At 36.6% G+C, this 23,123-nt stretch overlaps 2 protein-coding genes across 9 annotated transcripts in view; one reads left to right on the top strand and one right to left on the bottom strand.

Annotated features, from left to right (window-relative positions):
• LOC114941998 (uncharacterized) overlaps positions 1 to 23,123 on the top strand; it is a 190,324-nt gene that overhangs the window by 162,861 nt on the left and 4,340 nt on the right. The window lies entirely within an intron of this gene.
• On the bottom strand, positions 1,129 to 22,220 carry LOC114941993 (uncharacterized). Its single transcript, XM_029317214.2, is given in 9 exon segments — positions 1,129 to 5,331; positions 5,333 to 5,852; positions 5,924 to 6,264; positions 6,627 to 6,940; positions 7,501 to 7,797; positions 7,880 to 8,036; positions 12,767 to 12,924; positions 16,665 to 16,825; positions 21,032 to 22,220. Coding segments are annotated over 8 exon segments (2,238 nt in total). The 5' UTR covers positions 16,819 to 16,825; positions 21,032 to 22,220; the 3' UTR covers positions 1,129 to 5,034.

Below are 23,123 nucleotides of genomic sequence, written 5' to 3'. Positions count from 1 at the left end.
GAAAAAAATCGAAAACACGCGCAACATATAAGTATTAATAAAAATGATAATATAAGATTTAAACACCATTTAAATGTCATGGGTCTAAAACGCATTTAAATATTATTTTTCCACTTATATTTATTGTGTTATCTCAGTAGCTTCTCTGTCTGGAAATCGGTCCTCTTCCCCTCTTCACAAAAAAGTTTCTGATTAACAAAATAATATTACGCGACACACACATGCAATGCAAATTATATTTATTTGCGCTAACCATAACATTACATGTTGCACTAATTTTTTTTTTTTTTAGTATTTATCATCATGTTTTTAAAAAATATACAATATTTACACATAGTACTGCGACATAAAAATTACATTTACATATATATATTTTTTTTCAAAGTGTATTACGTCTATTTTACACTTTTCTATCGTGAAATAAACAAAAAGAAATTGACAGCACTTTTCAGCGATTTGGAGGTTTTCTCGCTTTGTTCAAAGATTTTAGATTAAAACTAGAAAGATAGTATCTTTTGAAATAAATATATATTGCATGAATAAATTACTAGTTGATGAGCAGAGGAATAAATAGCAAGAATTTTTAATTTTGTTCGTCAGTCGTCTGCTCGTGTTTTCATTACTTAATATTCATTTTAGCTTATATTCTCATCCATACAGCGTCGTATTTTTTATGAATGAATGGGAATAGAATATTGACAAAGATTCCAATCGCAATTGTTATACATTTCTCCTGAACTTTTGCTAGCAACAAACATTCGTATTCGTTCGCTCTTCACTTACAGTGTGAATACACCTTTCACTCTCCCTTCTTTTTGCCCTTAAAACTACTGCTGCTATCTCACGATAGTATGTAGCATTAAACACTTGATCAAAAGTCGGTAATTTTTTTATATAATTTAATAATTTTAATTTTAATAATTTTCTAATATATATCATTATTTTTCAAAATTATTCGAAGACTCACAATTAATTCTATTTGATTTTTTAAATAAATTAACACGTAATTATATAGCTATGCATTTTGTATGAAATAATAAACATAATTTTCGGTTCATCAAAATACGAAATGAAAACGTAGAATAGTGGAAAACATGCATGTGATAATTGCTTAATAAAATGACACAATTTCGTATTACCGAATTATATATAGTGTATTTTCTAATCATAGTAATACTGTTCCATTAATAACTGTTACATTAATTACAATGCGGTTGAACTAAACACGTTGCCGATGATTACCATACAATCAGAGATTAATTATTACAAGAACCAAGGGGTTGGAAATTGTCACGTACTTTCGCATCGACATTCAAAAATTGAAAAGGGTTGAATGAACACAATATCATAACTATACGATTATGCTCGCATACACATTATGTAAACGCATTCATCCAATCTTATGGCAGAATAAACTTGCATAATGTGTCGCAGCTAATTAGCTATAAGAAATTGTCTTATTACATTATATACGTGCGCCAAGCACCGAAAATATCAACAGATCTTACTTTTTTCACATATATTGAATTTATAAGAATTTTTATTAGTATAGAAAAAATTATCTGCATTTACATCCAGTCTTTTTTAACATTTGTTTACATCGTGAAACTGCAATAATTTTGATGTAATATATTTTTTAAAATACATTTCTCTGTGCGACTCTTCTGCCTATATTTCCGATGCTTCGTACAACAATAATACATTCGCGTATATATTGTCTTGATATTAAACATAGCAATAATTAAGAATAAGAGTCATCTCTCTTTCTTTCTTTCTCTCTCTCTCTCTCTATATATTCGAAAGTTTGGTCTTTGAAAAAATATTGCGCTCTGTGATATGGAACTATATAGGAAGGTTTGTCTCTCAATTGATAGTTTGTATGGCGGCATATAAATTATGCCAATGGACGTGTTTTAAGCTTATAGAAAGAGTACGCTAACTTCATCTTATTTTCACTTCTTGAATGAGATTTTTACACGGTATAATGAAGTTTACTGTTTGTCTTTTCGCGAAATCAGCGCATCGCATGTAATCGTCATTAGATGATGTAACCGGATAGTCATGGGAAGGAATATGTAGATTGTTGTAAACGTGTTCCGGATGGATCATGATAGTGTGTGTGTGTTTATTGTGGAATAAATTCACAGCTTCTTTTCGCGACAATGTGAATGACTCGCTAAATCGTAGGAAATAAGACGTCGACGGAGGGAAAATGTCTATACGAGAGTAAATGCAGTAAAGTGAGAAGAAGGTACGAAACATTCAGCTTAAGTCATTTAGCTTTTGTACACTGAGATGTAATTGACTAGCTCTACAAATGGAAAACATTGATTTTTCGGGTATTCGAGGCCCGAGACTAGATATCGGGAGACTCTTTCCTGAAGAAACGTAAAACATTTTTTGAGCAATTCATTCTTTTCACCAAACTTTCGTAATTCAGCAGCGACTGCTTTTAAAGTTTGCGATATAACTGTGTCGCTTTGCGATGAGCAGTTGAGAGATGTTTGTAATAAAAATTTTTATTTAAGCGCATTCAGTTCTATAAACAATCCTAACATTGCACTTGCCCGATAATTGTTGAATCGTTAGTATTTTATAATAAACAATACGACAATTAAAATAAAAAATTATAGAACAAAATGTCACAGAGAGAATGACTATCAAATATTACATCGAAGATCACTGATAAAAGCATCTCTCAATATCTAGCCCATTGAGAAGCCACGTCAACCTTAGCTACTTATGGATGGATTACATGTGTTGGGCCTTTACGGGCATAAAAACTCTACACGAACAAGAGAGCCCCCATCATACTTCGCCATCGTATCTGCTCTACTTACACATTATGCTTAATGAAACTAACTTACTACGATCATTGATACAATCACGATAAAGACTTTCGATTTTATCGATTCGCGATTCAATGCGAAACCGCTGACGTGTAATACACCGACTATAATCTCTTTTAGAACACAGTCGTTCTCTTTTATATTAGTGACTCTCTCAAGTCTTTCCATCTAGTAAAACAGTATTATCTCAGAAAAAAATATTTGTGCTTTGCCACGTCACGTCTGTAAATATATATTTACAATATAAAATAAATAATGATACTTAGTTTCTATAATTTCAAAAATTGAAATTTTTTTCGCATCTATGGCCAGATCTCGTACTGAAAAATTTGAGGTACTAACAATAACGATTTACGATTCAAAATTCGAGACAAAATTCTATTTATAATCTTATATATCGTTGTAATACAGAAAACATTTAAACAAATAAAATACACACATATATAAAATACATGGATTTTCAGAATATACATACATTAGAATATGCGAATATACATAAAATTATAAATGGAATTTTGCCTTGAGTTTTGTCGCGAATTGTAGATTATTTAAAACGAACTTAAAATAATTATTGGCATCTTTGAAACATTCATTTTTTCAAAGTTGATGGATGGAGATTATCTGCTAATTTTAAGGTTATATATGTATATATATTTTGTATTTATATATATACATGTAACCTTTTAATTTAAGAGCACGAATTCTCGCATGTGTTCTTCAGCTATTATACGTAAGAACAGTAAATTCGGTTTGCTAAAGAGTTACAGCTCACTGATTTGGCTCTCAAATTAGAAAAACAGTTAGAATTTCTTTATAAAAATCTATTTACTGCAGAGAATAGAAGAATCGGTCAAATAATAATCTCTAAAGCGCAACAATCACGAGTCGATCGTAAATTTTGATCAAGATCTTTGGTTCTATTTTATAAGCTTTTATTTTGCGAACGTGACATTAATAATTCTAATTCACACTTTACCGCACATTGAGTTTTTGCATTCGATGGCAGTCGAGCGCAGATCAGGCTAATCGATTTTCACTTACGTTTACGTTTATCTAAGATTCGAAGTCTTAGATTGGAAAGTTTAATATCTTATCATCTTAAGAATGAATTACATATTATAAAGTGAACGATGAATATTAATGAATATAGGATCGCGGTACGATAGAGTGTATCAATATATTGCATTTTTATCAGTAATGATTGCAGGATAAAAAATCGATCGACTTGATCTGCGCTTCTATTTGAACATTTATCTTTTTACAAAACACATTGAGAACACTCGAATCGGCCAGTTCAATATGAACTCACGATTCGTATTGTGTTTCACGGCTTTTTATTTTAAATATTCACGTTTCATAAACAGTAGGAAAGAATATATTGAGAGATTTGACGCACACATTCATAACTCCGAATTAATAAATATAAGAAATAGTTGTTTGGGTCGAAAAAAAAATCTACGTTTTCTACATTCATCAATCTTCAACAAATAATGACATTAAAAATTAAGAGATGTATAATGCAGTGAAATAATTTCCTGTTTTAATTTCTAGATTGTAGAGATACGTACTTATAATTATCTATCTAATATTAGTCTATCTATTGGCGCATTATTGAATTAAAAAAAATGAACATCTCTATATTTCTCAACCAGCGATTACGTATCCTTTTATGATAGGTTTTTATACTTTCTGCGCGATAAAATTTATCTTTAAATTTTATTTCTAACTTTTGCGCTTTAATACATATACGGCAATTTTCAGAAACATTATTTTTATTCTTTGGCGTGTCAAACGCGATACTTTGATTCTTCGTTTTGACAAGGATATGAGTACAACTCAAATGGCAATAGCACATAACTTTAACAAAAACGAAAAGAGTCAACAATCTCAATCAATTTTATACAGAAAACAAATTCGTAACGAAGAACATTAGTATATAAAATCAACTTTAATATCCAATAATCAAACTAATGAGAATAAACATTTGAAAAGTCGATCTCATCAAGCGACGATTTTACGTCATCTAGAAAAAAACCCAGAATCTCTGTAAAACGCTACATCAACGAAAATTGAACTGCCCGAACGCTTGCCTTAATCATCCTACACCTCTCTCTTCTCGCATCCGGCTTCTTCTTATCATTAACGGCGCGCGAATGACTCAACTAAAGCGGACTATCAATCATCCTTAGAAGATATGCGGCGCCAACTGTAGCTTCCAGAGGGAGACCGGTCTGGCGAATACCGTGACTTGACCCTTTTCTTTGCCGCCTACCAAAAAAACATACAAGGGCGCCGGCCCGTAGGAGGGAGTCTTCGCGTCAGTCGAGTCCACCGCCGCCACCTTCGCCCTTTGCCTCTCGGCCCTCGACGCGCTCACTGCTCTTCTCGACGGCGAACTCAACGGCAGGCTCTTCGGTGGCGCCCGCGGCACCCTTCTGATCTCCTGAAGCTCCAAGAGCTCGGCGAAGGTCTGCGAAGCCGATCCTACCGGGTTCGTCCTCCAGGACGCTGTCGGGCGGACTGTTGAGCAACTTGGCGTACTTCCCATCTTGTAGTTGTTGCTGCTGCTGCTGTTGTTCCTTTTGCTGTTCCTTCTGCTGCTGCTGCTGCTGTTGCTGCTGTTGCTGCTGATGGTGATGATGGTGGTGATGGTGGTGATAATGATTCCTCGTCTCGTCCAGACCAAGATAATTCGGATTACAGAAGCCGAATTGACCCTCCCGTATCGTCGACGAGGCGACGATCGGTCTGTGAGGCTTCGATCTCTTCCCGGATAGCCAGTCGTCGTCCGCGAGCGGATCGCCCGGGCTTCTCGCCTCGATACTCGCGTAATCCGACGTCGACTCCTCGCCTTCCTCGAGATCGGCGAATCTGACGGACGCCGAGGTCGGAATCTTCGTCGTCGTCGGTGTCTTCGGTGTTTGTAGGGCGGCTTCGTAAAGGTGGGAACTGTAGCTGTCACCGCGGGTAGGCTGGCAAGCTTGGTGCACCGCCGCGAAATCTCTGTGACAGATGTAATGACGTAGTTAGAATTCGGATATTTCATTATGGGATTATTATGCGGGGATAATTACCGCCTCTCTTCTTGAACCTCGATCAGTCTCGATGTAGGCGGGTCCTTCCGCTCCTCGTTGTCGCTGTTCTCGTCCGGATCTACGAAGACTAATCTAGCGGCCTCTACAGGCGTGAGAACGGGCGTTGGTAATGTCAAAGCACGAAAATTTGGCACCGAAATAGGATCTCTGGTCATACCAGAAGTATTGCTAGTATTGCTGACGTCAATCGTTCTTACTGTTCCCTCCGACACTTTTTGCCTTCGGCGGGCCAGCGTGTTGGCACTGCGTGACTTCACCATCCCCGTGGAAGGTTCCACGACTTCGATGTCCACTTGCTGAAAAGGATAATACGTGTTTGCCTGCGCGCAGGCCTAATTGATACAAATGCTTAACGTCTATTTAATATACGAGATGTTTCTAAAATTATGCTGGAAATTTTAAAGGTGTATTCTAGGAGTCAAAATGAGAAAAAAATGTTCCTACAAACATGGGTCTAAAAATGAATTGTATATAGCTTTCGGACATTTTTTTACAAATTGAGAAAGACTTTTTCAAGAGAGCTACAAAACAATTTTCGATTACAACTCAGAGAGAAAGCATTTTTGGACTCATGTTTGTAGGAATTTTTTCTCTTATTTCGTCTTCCAGAATACATTCTTAAAATCTCTGACATAGTTTTTAGAAACACCCTGTATATTTGGTTAGTTTATTTCGGACATACCTCTTGTGGGCTCTCTTCATGATCGTCGTGTCCGCTGAGAACCGTGTAACTACATTTCGTCGGATGACTGAGCCGCGATAGATTTATTTGCGATAATTTGGAGATTTCCTTGAGAAAGCTCGGGCGGGCGGAAGGTATCTCGTTCGGCGATATTCTGTTGCTCGAAAGCCTAGGCCTCTGATTCCTCGGTCTTGGTTTCGGATTGTCCATGTTTGTTCCGCGAATCAATAATTCAGATACCGCGAGGGCGACGCTTTCCGCTCGTGGCTGCGGTTTCGGTCCTGGCACTGACAACTTCTCCCAGGTTTCAGTGCCTGTCGAAATAATTCATTTGTATTAAAAATCGTGAAAAAGTATACAGAGATAAAAAAAAAAAGATTAAAATCTACATAGTTTCTTCTTAAATCTACGATACCTTTTTTTACTGCAGCAAATAAATGCTGCAGAATTTATATAAATTTAATCTGCTTAGTTACTTTATTTATGAATACAATGCTAATGAATTACATAATCTTAATCTAAAGCATTAATAAAGGAAAGAATAGTAAGTAGAGAGTTTTTCTTGGATACTTAAATATTAAATCAGTTTATACATTTTAAATCCACCTTATTATTTTTTTATTATAATTTTTGTTAGGTCACTGTAATTATTTCTGCACTAATTAAGGATATTTGTCTTTCTCAAAAGTAGACAACGTTTAAATTAATATTAAAAAAATTATAATAACAATCTAATAAGAGATATAGTTTCTACTAAATCTATATATTTTTATTTTAACTTTTACACTTGGTAGAGCAAAACACAATGATAAAATCAATTTCATACTTCTTCCCTTTATTTACAAAATCTTGAAAATCATGTATAACTACGTACCAAAATGGAATCTCCAAAGCTCGTTCGTTGCCAAACCCCCGCTCTCGCCGCCAAAAATCAGCATGCAACTCGGCAGTCTGCACGCTGCGTGGCCATGAAGAGGCCCAGGGCCCGGTTTGTTCTTCAGCAACGACCACGAAGCGCTGTTGACGTCCCATCGCCAGCAGTCGTTCCTCTCTTGTAGATCCGTCATTCCGCCATAAATATACATCGCGTCACCGTGTAAAACCGCCGAGTGTTTGTGTCTCGCTGCCGGTCCGCTTTCGCTTGACGAGAGCAAGTGCCAGGATTCGGTCTCTGTAACATCGAGCGGATTAGAGCCGCTGCTAGAATCAATATGGTTATTAAGGAATGAACGATTTATGAGATAGGACGTTACCGAAATGGAAGGCCCATAATTCGGAAGAGCTGCCACGTAAGTCCTGATAACCCCCATATATAAGCATTTGTCCGCGATGTACCAAGGCGGTGTGACCTCTTCGGCCTCTAGGAACTGCGCAACCCCGTTGAGCTCTCACTTTTCTCCATACGTTCGTCTGAAAATTCGTAATCGTTCGTAGGCAGCTGGCAGCGTTTCATTGTGTATAGAGATCGTTCCCTTTTTTTTCTTTCGTTTGTATATAATTGTAGACGAATTTGATTCTACGATTTACACGTTTCTGCACTTTCGCTATTCGTGAATGTTAGATGAAATAAAAGCGGCTTACAACAAAAGGAATAAAGACCACTAATTTGCGGCCCTCTAATTCTGCCGTTTGAATAGCTTCGGCTTTAACTCGTGGGGTTGCAATAATCGTCGTTGCCGCAGCCACTGAATAGAGATGTGGAATTATGCTCCCACCAGCTTGGAATGCGAATTCCGGAAAATATCTCATTCTCTATGCGCTTATACAAAATGTACGAGCTATGGTAGGATCTTGCACAAATACTTATTAATATAATCGCTTCATTAGTATAAATGTTTCTCTATAATTATACGGTTTTATAACGTATAGTTAATATAAAATTCACGATCTAATAGAAATAAAACAAAACGTTTTATCAAATTTTAATGAATTTTTGCAACCTTAAGTACAAAATAAACATTTAATCAATCGTGTTAAATTGCGTTAATATTTCATTCTATATTTATATAGATGGAAACAAGTTTGAAATAATGCATCAAAATTGTGCATAGCAACGTGCATAATTACTGCACACGAGAGACATAGTACTATTAAGTATTTGAAATGCTTGATGTATATAATGCATTCCTGAGCTTTCATCCAGTTACGAAAAGCAGCCGGATGAAGGAATGCATGCAATATGCAAAGGCACGGGTACTAAAACTATAACGCGGATATATTATGAAATATGATGATATATGTGCTTGAAAGAGGAATTTAATAAGAGATCTGTTCGATTCATCAAATCTGTATATATTACTATATATGATGGAATATTTTATTATCTGTTTGATTAATCAAATCTTTATATTAATGTTTTATATGATGGAAATATTTTCTTAAGTTGCAGGCAGAGTTATGTGTTGGATATTTTATGCGCGTCACGTGATAAGATTTTTTTTAGAACATATCAATCTTAATTTTCACAAAAATATATAAAGTATTAAACTAAATAGATAGGTAATATAAGCACATTTATTTTTAACGCAGTTACCTTGAAACAATTTCCATGAAAAGCATGTCGCAGAAAAGACTACTCTCGACATGTTCTTTATATTTACACATATCGATGAAATCAATACGTTGCGCCCTTTTTCTCCCCCGGGAAAAGATTTATCGCTCAATCTAGCAGAAAATTTGAACGTATATTAACCGGTATTTTAGAAGACAAATCGCATTATTCTTCTTTTGAAATGTAACAGTTCACGGGATTACAATACAGAAATGATAAACACCTTCTGGACCGTGCAACTATATTGTAAATGCATTTGAAAGGATTTCCGCGTCCTCTAATAAAGATAAAATACGTAGAAATTTTTAATAATAATTTTTCTGAATTTTACTTAAGAGATCAGATTAATTAGATGACGTTTCCATCTATTAGCTATCTTTAGACGTATACTTTGCAATATTATATCTATATCTTTTTTTTCGTACATTGACACACACAGACACACACACACACACACATTATTAAATATGTACGAACAGCGTTTCGAAATAGATATTACTCCACGTCCAGAGTAAAATACTTTTGATTGCACATCAAAGAGATGACAGCGGCGTTTCGTTTCGCTCCGAGGGAACTTATTTATAAATATACTCATCGTCCGCGGGATAGTCATGAATATATTTTTTATATATGAATAGCTTATATTTTATGATACAAATTTTTGACAAGAAAAGTTAAATTAAACGAACTGGAAAATTACATCTCATTATTTATTATTTGGGAAAGTAGCTTAATCTTTTTTCGGCAATCTTCAAAAATTTTTCTTTGCAAACCACAAATATATAAGAAAAAAAACAGAGAATAGAAGATATTGGAACACGCGTGTTTTATTCCATGTTCCGTCTGTCGCTGAAACGAGGGAGTGTTTTAACGAAGTACAGAGGGAAAGTGAGAGAGACAGGGAAGTAAAGCAGGTAGGGAGAGAACGAACATGCTGAGCAACCCCTCCAGCTTATCCAATCAGGTTTGCCTGACGCATTCGTATAACGCGGATTTCAATAATACACAACGAACAGACAGAAACAGCGGGAGGAAAATACTCGTATTTCTTCTCCACGTTTCAACGATTAAAAACGAATCGACCAAAAGAGTATATAAGCGCGTGGTGATCCAATTTAAAATAATCTTTATACAGGACATATAGAATAGTTTTGAAAAAAGTTGCGTGTTCGAGACAATCTTATTTCATTGAAACGCAAGCTCGGAATGCGAATGAGATTAGATGACTTTATTTTATGCGCAAGAAATTGTATGAAGAATAATAACTTTTTAAGAAAGTTTAAGTTCTTTTGATATAAATTGAGAAAAAAATTGCGTCTTTACTTCTTTTTATCTAAATAAAAAAATAGACAGGATGCTGAAATAATGCGTGATGTTTCGTATCCTACGCGGGCTTATTAATTTTTAATGTTTCGCGCGTGAGTGGCGCAACCCTCGGGAGAATGAAACTCTGTCTGGTTTCAAGGGTACGAATCGGAGAGAAAGCCTGTTAACACCAGATGTTGCCAAAAACCACCCTCGACTTAAATTGCTCTTGAAGGCCTTGCGAAAGATAGGTCGTTTCTGAATATTGTATGAAATTAGAGGCTATGTCAGAAAATGTTAACACTATCAGAAAAAAGTAAATAGGAGGGAATCATCATAAAATTTTATAACATTATCGATAAGATTTTTTTTATATTTTGAAATATATATTTTTTCATTAATTTTTCATTATATTAATAAATAATGAAAAATAAATTAATTAATTGTAAGTAATAATTTATTCTTAAATTCTTTTGGATATTTTCGTCTTGCTTATTTAAAAGAAGTTGACTTGGATTTTTCGACATTTTAAACTTCTCGCTACGCTTCTATAATAAATGAAATTCGAGATATACATATGTATGTATATATAAAATTCATAACTGCATAAGCTCGTTACATATATGGTATACATATCTATTAGCTGAAAATTGCTCGAGATATTATCAACTACATCGAGATTAATCTGAGAGATCTAATACCGCGACTATATATTCTGCGGATCGATTGCAATCCAATATCTCCGGAACTACTGGAAGTAATGCCTTGAACCGCGCGTTTCGCCGGGGACACCTCATTCATCATCGATGTCAATGCATTGCTGTCATTCTCTTAAGGCATGAATGGAGCGTTACATAGACATTCTCTCGACAAATAGATGCGCAATAGAGTGAAACGGAAGATCCAATTCCTAGACAAGGAAATGCAGTATTCGACATAGTCGTGATTGTGATATCTCGCAAATTCGTAGAAAATCTAAAACAACGAAATTACGCGTATCTAAAAAATATTGCCCGAAATACTTTTTCGCGAAGATAACGCATTTCGTCTGGAATTTCTACATTGAATTTGTTATCGAGATTTAGTTAAGGACGACCTATACGATTTGATTAGATGAGGCGACGAGTAGCCCTCCGGGCAGTTAGTCCGCCATCGCCGTTTCAGTGATCGGAGGGAGGCTTACACCCTCTCGATTTAGCAAACGAGACGAAGGGCAATATTAGACGACTACGCCAAAGTTGATTGACAATATCGCGCACCGATGCCTTCATCTTTCCCTTAAAATTATGGGAATATATATCAATTCGAAATCACGATAATACCACTTGAATTGAAGAGCTCTGAATAAGTCACATAATAATAAAATCATTTGCGATACAAATGTCCTAGCATATTATTTGCGCAAGTTGCATATAATATATTATTTTATACATTATTTTATATATTATTTTTTGTATTATTTTATATATTATTTTAGCATATTATTTGCGCAAGTTGCATATAATATATTATTTTATATATTATTTCTTGTATTATTTTATATATTATTTTATTCATTAATTCTTTTAAAAATAAAATTCTTTGTTAAAATTAATATAGTATTAGCGAATTATACATTGAAATTAATTAAATTTATTTTCATAAATTTTCGTGAGTTTTGATCGATGTCCGGATTGAATGATTTTGTTTACTCCGATTCTCCGACCTCCTCCGCTCATTTCGAAGAATTGATTTTCCGCACGCGAAACGATGTCTCCCTCGTAACCGGAAGAGGCCAACCACCCCGTGTCACCGTTCGTTTCGCGTCGCGCTTATTATCCTCTCCGAGGAGTTCTTGACATCGCGCGGAGGACAATAGGATAACTGTACAACAGTATAGGTAGATGAATTTCTACACATACTCGATACGCGTCTATTGGGCGGATAAGTTTCCTTTCGGTAAAGCTTGTCACTCGCTGTCGAAAGCATCTCTCTCTATGTCACTTCTCACCATAGAGGCACAAGGGGAAGTGACACACTACCGTGTAAAATTCATAGCCGTTGACGTTATCGATTAAACGACATTTTCTCGAGGGTGCGATTTTCCTCGCTTTTTCCACGATGACGGCGACGCTCCTCCTCGTCGCGAAGAGAATCATTAACAGTTTCGTTAGGACGATACGACCGCTGATTTTTACTTTTTACCCGTAGAAAGATCCATTTCGCGATATTATTCGCAATGAGCCAATTCTTTGCATGCACGATCGCGTTTATGCAACATTTCGCGAAACTCGTATATTATTACCTTGACGTTATAAACCCAGAGTGGTGTTTCCGTTCCGGCGGAGAAGCCCAATTCGCCCCCGAAAACGTAGAGGCAATCCTTATAGGCCACCGCGCTGTGTTCCTGAAGAGCCGGCGGTCTTTCGCCCCCTGGATGCAGTTCCTCCCACTTGCTTTCCGCTGAAAGAGAAATGTGTGCGTCACGTATCCGACATCCTTATCTTAGCTTTTAGGCTATATGTTTGGGTTATTACGGAGAGTGCGCGTTCTCTGCAATTTCAACGAGAATGCAACATAGCGACACGCGAGTTTTTCTAATACATTCTCGTATGCATTCTCTCTTGCATTTTAATGGCCGGCTTCTATCGCGGAGAGACGTATAGCGTGTGTCCCAGTTTTCGGTTGCAAACACTGCAAAGACTGCTTTTCAACGTAGCAAGATCCGCGACACTTTTGTGTGTGTGTGTGTGTGTGTGTGTGTGTTGTAGACTATATAGGGTGTCCCAAAATTAATAGTAAACCTTTTAATGGCAGATTCCTGGGATCATTTGGAGATGATTTTCTCTCAACGAAAATATCGAGATGTTAATCATTTTCGAGTTTTAAGCGATTGAAAAATTTTCGCAAACTAAGTCTTATGGAAATAAAATTTTAACAAAATCACATTTTATTAATTTTATGTAGAATTTACTTTAATAATAATTTAATTTAAGGCTTGATTATGAAAATACATGATAGCAAAAATTGGGAACATGCAAAAAATAATGGCCTCTCTCGACATTTTCGCTGAGGAGAAATCTGCCATTAAAAGGTTTGCTATTAATTTTGGGACACCTTGTATAATTCCAATTTCCGTACTTTGTCATGCAATTTGGCACGCGCGTATTTCTTTATTGTGAAGTTTCGCAATTGATAACTTAGCTACATTTTACATGCAAAAAAATCGGGAAAATTATTCGATCGTATAACGTTTTACGAAGAGAATAAAAAGAAATCTGTCCGCCTTGCCCGATCTAATTAATAAAACAGACATTAGCTGTTCAGAATTATCGTAAAAAGGAAACCAGTGCTTCTCCAGGAAATATAAAAACGAGGAAGTTTGACAAAAGAGCGCATAAATTTGCGTTTTTTTTATGTTGAATAAGAGTACATATATATTCCTTTTCCGTATGTACTGAAATCGGAACGAAACTAAAAATATCGCTGCACTCTCGTCAATTATTCCTCTGTTCATGCATTCAATTGATTTTATGCCTTCTTTTAATCTTAAATCTTGTTCGAGACGATAGTAGAGAGAGAAAGAACTTTTTTTTATTAAACATCGAAATTTTTTTAGCTAATACTATTTTTTAGAGAGAATTATTTTTATATTCTCTTTTTTTATGCGTCCTTTAAAATCTTTTATATTACGTTTTTTTCATTTGTTAATTCTCGTTCTTTGCCTTTAATCTTACTTTGTTATTCATCTGGCACTATTTCTTTAAAGAGAGAGAGAAAGAGAAAATAATAATATATCCATTAAATATTTCTTAATAAATAAAAGAACAAACCATGTATTTGTGAGCAATATTCGTACCGACTTCTGTTATCTAATTGGATATTCGCGAATGCTTTAGCCTTTAGCTTCTCACGGAAACGTGCTCGAGAACAAAGACTCATATAAGAACGTAACGTGTCGACCCAAGTACCTTCAATGTCGCTAAAAGGATACTACAGATGCCCGACATTGATTGCATGGTACACGTGTCGTATCTAGCTTCTCCGGTGAAACAATACCTCCTTTTGTCTAAAAGCATGTGCTGCGAAATTGCAGCGTGTTTGATGCAGGAGAGATCCGGCATTTTGGGACAAGTGGATATACGTGCCTTTTGTACAAACAATTTAGCTATTAGAGCTCCTGTTCTGATAAAGCTTCAGAACATTGAGCGAGGATATTGAAGATATTTTGTGTATATATATATATATATATATATATATATATATATATATATATATATATAAGAATATTGCATAGAGGAAAATTTAGTTCTTATTTTTATTAAAATAAAACTATAAGGCTCTGCGAACAATAGGAATAAATATTAAATATTAGGAATAAGAATTATTTTAAAATAATAAAATCGAAAAGATTCTAATATAAAAATACAAATTCGGATATAGGTAAAGAACTAGTAAGAGTTAATATATCAAAGTTTTTTCGATTTTATTATTTTTAAATAATTCCTATTTCTAATATTTAATATTTATTTCTCCATTGTGCGCAGGGTCGAACGATTATTAAATTCATTTTTATATTTCCTCTCCCTTCTTTTTTCGAACAATTCTTTTTCTTCCCTCAATTAAATTTTCTCACATCTCTCTTGATATATATCTCCACGCCTCCGTTCCCATCCTCCGGGAATTGTCTCCTCCCGTTATTTCTCGGCTACTTCAATGATAAAAGAGGGTGCAACAAAAACTGACTTCCACTCGAGAGTACTCTCGTGATTCTTCGAGTTATCACAATATTTTTGCAAGATCGAGTGGAGCGGGAAAACTACAGGCCTTTAAAACTAGAGACCTTTAAGGGATATAGCGACAACCGGGAACACATTGTTTAGCTTGGGAAAATGAAGCACCAACCCCTTCGACGCTACTTCAATATTCACCCGAACAAGCACGATCGAACAATACCCTCTGATTAAGAATTCCGCTGATAGCATGCACGCGAGCGCAAATTCGCGTTACATTATAAATCTGTACCTTATAAATCACCGTTGTTCTCGAGATTGCTCCGAGGGGATTAATATTTATAATTTTTCGCAGCATTATGCTACGAATAAAAAAAAAAAGAACAATTCGTTCTTTATTAATCGAATGCACGTTTTTATACATGATATACGCAAGGAAAGAAGTCACGATTGGACGTTAATTGTTTGAGACTGAAATAAGATACCGATTCTCCCCGTATGCTTAGGGAACGGCTAAAAGCAACGGAACACTCGGTTAGAAAAAAGCTCTCTCTCTCTTCCCCTGTCACGTAGATAAGCCACCGATTATGGCTGGCGGGCGCAATTAATTCGCGTATGTCTGATCTCCGTGGAAACACCACGTAATTGTGGAGTATCGTCCGTCCGGATTTAGTTGATGTACGTGGGCTTTAATAATGGTGCATTATTGATCAGACTGAACCCCGTTCAAATTCCGTCGCGCACCCTCGTTCCATGGGGTGCGTCGACGGATGAGATGGGGTGCGTTGGTCAGAGAAACGATGTTCGTATTCTATCGCGCTCTTCGAACGACTCCAAGTATTGTCGCATTGCTCTCTCCTTCTCTCTCCCTCTTAAAATTTTTTTCTTTTTTTTTTTTTTTTGATGATTTTTATATTATTAATATAATTGTATTAATCATACTAGATTTTAAGGATTTGAAATAGGAGATCTCTTCTGATATACGCTGGAATTTTTACCATCTCAAAATAACGTAACTGAAGATCCAGTGATTAATGCAATTATGTATAATAGTAGAAGAATCAATATACAGGGTGTCTGACATAAAGTGTCACACCGAAAATATACAAGCAGATCTCGTTATTTGGAGACGATTTTTCCTCAGCAAAAATGTCGAGGAAAGCCATTATTTTTTGCATGTTCCCAATTTTTATCATTATGTATCTTTATAACCTTAAATCAAAATTTTATTAAAGTAAATTCTTGAAATTAATTAGAGAATGCGGTTTTGTTAATATTTTCTTTCCACAAGGCTTAGTTTGAAAAACCCTTTATTTCCAATAGCTTATAACTTGAAAATGATTGATACCTCAATATTTTTGCGAAGGAAAAATTGCCTCCAAATAACAAGATCTACTTGTATATTTTCGGTGTGACGTCTTATGTCAGACACCTTGTATATGAGTGCGAGAAATTTTTAAAGACTCTCACCGAGGCTGTATCGCCAGAGATCTTTGAGCGGTAGGTTTCCATTTCTACCTCCGAGAAGATACACGTGACCCGCAAGTAAGGTGGCGCTATGCTTGCTCCTCGAGGGAGGTGCTGGTCCATTTTCAGTGCCGGCAGCGGTAACCGAGCTCCACATTTTCTCCCTGAAACAAGGCACGCATAAATATCGCTTTATATGTTCGATTAAAAGAAGAGTCGCCGTCAGAGGCGTTTATTGTAAATATCCTTCGTTAAAAATGTCAATAATGCTGTTATGTTCCTTTTAAGTTAATTATAAGATACTCGGAGAATTTAATAAGAATATAATAGATACATTTATATACGGAGAGAGGATAAAATAATATTGATTTCTTTTAGTCTTCTTTATTCTCCTGCGTTTCCTCCTTTCTGCAGAATTATTGCAGAGAAAAAGAAATCGTTTCAGAAGCAATAAAGATAAAATATATTAAATACTTTATCAAACATTACCAAACTTTTTATCAAATCTTCATACATACTAATTTAACTAATCAATTACAATTTGTCCTGTAATTGAATACGTTTTATTTTAGTGTATTCGGATTTGTAGTATATATAGTTAGAGAAATTTACTATGTGAATGCAATTCCAAGTAATCTAAGAGGCTTGGATTTTCGCGGAGGGTGCAAGACTAAATATTTACCAAGTCGGGACAAATAAATAATTAATCGGATCTGTTCCGTTGACAAATCGTTCGCGTTTGATCGGGCCTCGTTGCTTTGCCGGTGTAATTTGTAGGGAGTAGGGAATAAGAAGACGGATTAGATTTCGAAAAAGACTGGCATCAGGTGCAACGATTTGTAAATTGTTTCTTTAAAACGAGGGTGCTGATCGCCACTGGGCAATTCCCTCGACGCTGTTGCATTAGTAACACATCTTTCGCGCATCTGTTCCAAGATAATCTATTTCCACGTTCCTAGTTTTCTCCTTCGATTTGTCAAACGTCTCTTTAGCTTCAGAAAACTTTAGCTTTATTCCGAGATTTTTGAGAAAATACATTTTATATGCAAAATGTATACATTTTATACTTCTTGATCCATATAACGAATTAGTAGTGATTGAATTGGAATTTAATTAACGAAAATATAATATTTTCTTCTTAAAATGTGCCTCGATATCCGCGATGGTCGGATGTCCGTCGCGCAGTACCCTACATAAAATCTAATTAGTCGAAGAAAGTGAGCTTGGCCTTCGACATTGGCCTTATAAGTTTCCGCTTATATCCGGCGCCAGCGTTCCAGATTCAATTATAGAGCAGATTGTGAAATTCAATTTCAAGGGAATAAACGAATGAACCCTAACGCTTACCGAACACGCATGTATACGCAAATACATGTCTCTCGTGAGGTAATACAATTCGAGGTAGCCATCGCGATACAAATGCAATCTTTCCCCAATGGGAAAGTTCGTTTTATACAAGCGGACGGGATATTTGCTAGATGGAAGAGGAGAAAAAGATGCGCACGAAAAGCATAAATTGCGAACCCTGTTTTTCACAATTTATTTTATTTCTCAATTGTAAATAAAAATGCTAATAAATTATATTTTTTCTTAGAAAGAAGATAGAGGATTGCATTTAGTTATAAAAATTAAATACCAAGAGAATCTAAACATACGATATTATTATTTTATATCGTCAAAAAGAGTTCCTTCTGTCAAAATGTGTGATATTCGAAGATTTCAAGCGATTCCGATTATTTCAATTTCTATTGGTATTTTTATCTTATACGTATCTTACGAATCGACTTTTATCTCGTATTTTTCACAGATGAGTGAGTCAGTGCATCATATCCTCTTCTATAGGAGAATCTCGAAATACGGGACATATATATATATATATATATATACGCGCGATCGTGAGTAAAAATTTTATAGCAGCTGTTACACATGCACACATACGCGTATTCAAGATATATCGGTGCATTCCATCGATCTGGGGAGAGAGAGAATGCCATGCGATAATGTCCCATCCGCAGATTTCAGAACGAGCCAGACATTGGCCCTTTTGCACCCCCAAGCTATGGAAAGCTCGGCCCAAAAGCTAGGATTAAACGCGCGTCACGGCAATTTTTCAGCGATTTCACGGGATCGACTTCGGGATTTATACGATACGCGATACGCAAAACAAAACTCGAAGATCTTCTACCCGAAATGTTAGAATTTCGATTTCGAATATCCATTGATTCTGATTGATGCGAAAAATTTTCGAAAATCATATATAGAAAAATATCCTTTGGCAGGCGAAAATAATTAAAAACCTGTCAACTAAATAAAGGATTGAAAAAATTCGCTCATTTAAATAAAATGTCACTACATCAAAAAGATTAGCTAAAACTAACGAGCAAATAAAAACTGTAAGAGTTATCAGTTCTTTTAAATTTAATCAATTATTTGATCTTTACTTATTTAATCGCGTACTAATGCGGCGATACATGCGGCACGTTGAATAATTACATATTCGCGTGATCATATCTAAAGGTTGTATTCTAAATGCGATATTATAAAAGATTTAAGAGACTTATTTTAATTAAAGATTTTAAATAAAGCAATTTTTGTATATTTACGTACAATAAATGCAAAGTGATATAAGTTCTCGAAAGCAAAGCCATAAGCTCGAAATTGTGTCACCGAAGGACGACTCCCTCGTTAGGAGAAATGCCATGCTATAATATTCAATTAGCTATACAATTGATAAATATCCTGTGATCCTTGACGAGAGAATAATGCTGCAACCGCAAAGAGAACAACTTAAATTCGAGCATCACGCATAGAAGACGCACACGACTCGCTCCCTTTCCAACGATGTTACCCTCGAGAGTCGAGTTAAAGAGCTGGCGAAGGGAAGGGATCAAAATTTAGTCTTTGCTCGACACCGAATGTCAAGGAGATGAAGTCGGTGACCGATCGATACGTCGGTTTTTCTTTTCGAGGGAGATGAAAACAAAAACACTTGACTCTCTTTATATGTATATGTATGTATGTATATGAGTAGTGCTTCCCTAGAAATTTAATAAGATGTAAATTCATACAAAAATAAAGCTCAAGTTTATAAGCGAGGTTTACATTGTATCGTTTTGCAATGCATTATGCATCAAGAAATGTATATAATGTGATGCGTAGAGAGTGTATTTAATTTTTAAGCTCGTTAATTATGCAAATTAGTATCTCAAAATTTGACTGCTTCATTATCGATACCGGCACATTTCTTTTGTTTACTTTGGCAGGCATTTAAGATAAACGCTCTCCTTTAAACAATTCGACAGGGCCGAACGCGCCCCTGCGTGACGAGCAACCCACGAAGGACCGCGGGTAAAAGAAGCGCGATTCTTGTGCAAACACTGTGGTAGTTCTCATTACCGATCCCTTTGTGCCGGAAAGAACAGCCTCTAATCTGCTGTATATCTTAAGGGACGCGCTCGTCGTTAGTGTTTTATTTAAATTTCAAGTAGCGTACCTATGTAAATTGCAAAGTTTACTTCACGATACCGTGTACAATCATTGATATGAAAAAAGTCTTTAAATAAATGCGTTTATTTCATTATCCTCTGCAGTTTGATTGGAGATAAAATTTCTTCTTTCTATAGAAGAGCAGAAATTCCTTGTTTAATTCATTGCTATTGTTATTATGCTTTGTAAGAAGAGTTTAAGTCGCATATGGCATCGTTTATGGAATGTATAGCTACCGGTACATGAAGGACATTGATTTCCTACGAGGTTAAGGACACTGTAAATTACAAGTACCTACTTTAGACACGTGACTCGCCGCGATGAAAATTTGTAACGCTTACAAAGTTCTTGATTCTCTCATTGAGATTCTTTATCATTCAATTCGCATAGTAGATTTTTCTGTATCACTCGGTAAAAAAAATCTTAATAATCATTTACTCTCAGACTTGTTACTGAAATTACTACAAATTATCAAATCCCGTCAATCCCCTCCAAATAAAATTAATTACAATATACACGTTTCCTTCGGCCAATACATTTTCTCGAAGGTTTTTCTCTTCTTTCTTAATAAAAAGAAGAACAGCTAGATTATAAGATAAGTTTGAGAAAATCTAAATTTTTCCAAGTTTCCCTTTTCCGAACTTTGATAAAAAAATTAATTAATTTAGCATCGCGAAACTTTTCGTTTTAAATTAATTAAAAAATATTGAATGCAAAAGTTTTAATTCGAGAGCTCCGCTTTACATCGACGAGATTAATTTGTCCGCGCATGTGTTGTGCGTGAATGCAAAGCTTTCTCTTTTTTTTGCTTACCCCCGAATCCATCTTACTCTACGAATCGCTTTTGCATCAGCAGTTTCGCTGCCGTCAGTTAACAGGCTTACCTCTTAGCTCGGTAAATCTTCTATCTCGTTAGCCGTGGCAAATGCAACTCGTGACCCACATGCAATCGACGATTAAGAGCTGCTAAGCACACGCCGCACTACACAGAAATCGTGTAATATCTCCCTCCGTTTCTCTCTCTCTCTCTCTCTCTCTCTCTCTCTCTCTCTTCAAACATACATCCTTTTCACGGTCTTTTTCTTCGCTGCATCCAACTACACTTGGAAACAACACGACACAGAGTGAGCAAAAACGCACGAATCAACAAAGATCTTTGGAAGATGTTCCCCGGAACATTCGAGGCGGAACGAGGAGGTCTTGGAAACGTCTTAATTGAACTACAGATTGGCGCGTATAATGCAGAATCCGAATTGATCCCTCGACGTGTGCATCACCCTTCGCTGCAGCGATCACCCTCGAGATGATGCATATCCGAGTCAAGTGCCGCGGCAGCTGCCTGGATTCGCGAAAGGGTTCAACGAACTTGTTGTCGCGCGCCGTGTATTATTGAACGTCAGTTTTTTTCGCACTATTATATCCGCTGCGCCCAAGCCTCGTCTCATCATCGTTCGTTCAGTACCACCTCGCGGACATCTCCGTATCGGGGAATATCAGCCGCACCACGCTTTCTCTAGCCGGGTTGGATCTGCGTTCCCTCTCAATTTTCGCCCTTTCGTCGAGGATTCTACGAGGAAAAGGGCCCGCGCTACCCGGAGAACAGCAGGCAGCCCGCAGCTTGTTTTCTCCCAAACTGCGTCCGGGTCGAGCACCTACCTAGCCGAGTCCGTCATTGGGGACTCGGCGCAGGCGCGTCGCAATCAGCAACCCTCGTTCCCCTCTTCGTTCCCTTCATCGTCCGAGGGTGGCCGAAGGGAGAAGAGGGTTGAATACATCCGTTGAACGCGAACGACGCGTCGAACGAGGAACCCCCTTCGAGGGACGACGACAGAGAGAGACCAAGATGACCGTCGTCGGGGGAACGATCCCCTCGACATACGATTTAGTTTATCGGGCTTTAGACGTCGGTGACGCCGATCGTTCGCCAAGCAACATAAATACAGACACTTCGGCTGCCGCGTATAAATATTCTCTGCAGTTTCGTCAGCCCATCTTTATATAGCACGCTTTTCGACGAAAACATTATTCACGTGTTTCGTAAGAGGAAATTATCAAATGTAAAATCTTTTATTTCCTTTTCAATGTTTCTTGATTGAAATAATATTATCAATATTGTTATATGTAATATTTATCCTTTAGGGTCATTAAGATGCTGCGTCGAAAGAGGTAACAGCGAAATCAATTTCAGAAAGAGCAGGACTAGCCCTAATAGCACATCATATCTAAAAGACATTCTGAGGATATCCAGAGAACATTCGAACATCCTCAGGCTGTTCTTTGAACGTCTTCGAGACGTGTGCTGTTAGAGATTGTTAAATAAATAAATATAAAAAATTAAGGGGTTAAGATAAAAAATAAAAATACATGTAAAATCGAGACATGTGTCATCCTGAAGTGTGAAAAAAATGTTTTCTTTTGTCGTTCGTCTCCCGCGCACAGACTGGTTGGCGCGAGACTGATTCGGACTTCCGTACGATCTCGTTGGTGCAGCAGCATCGCATGGACCATGGACCGACGCATGCGTGGGCGTCAGTTCCTATGGAAACCGGGTATGCAAGGCGCCGCGTGTGAATACGTATTGATTACTCTGCTCTCGCTCCATCCCGCGGTCTCTCGTATCTTCTATAGACCACCCCGGTCTCTCCCTTCTCTCCTCATTCCTTCGATATTCCCTGTTCTGCACCCGAGAGGGTTACCTAAGCGCGGTAGCCTTCCCCCTCGATTCTTTAAATTAGTCCCCTAATGTCCCGTACCCAGCATTCTCGAACGAAATCGGATTCTCTCTTTCATTGCGAGGGTCGTCGGTTTGGCTTAAATTAATGCCCGCGTCTCTAGCATCGACTCTTGCGGTTGATCGAATGTACGATCGAAGCGCATACGCTTTCCTTTCATGCTTTGAAGTCTCGGGTGTAAAAGATTAATGAAACTCATCCGGTACTCTCAATTCTCTGAACTCTCTTTTAGCTAATGCGAGGC

The sequence above is a fragment of the Nylanderia fulva genome, unplaced genomic scaffold (assembly GCF_048542155.1).
Source record: "Nylanderia fulva isolate GAGA-0341 unplaced genomic scaffold, ASM4854215v1 Scaffold5, whole genome shotgun sequence".
Taxonomy (NCBI): Eukaryota; Metazoa; Arthropoda; class Insecta; order Hymenoptera; family Formicidae; genus Nylanderia; species Nylanderia fulva.
Note: the sequence above shows the minus strand (reverse complement) of the source record. Positions and strands in the feature narration are given on the sequence as shown.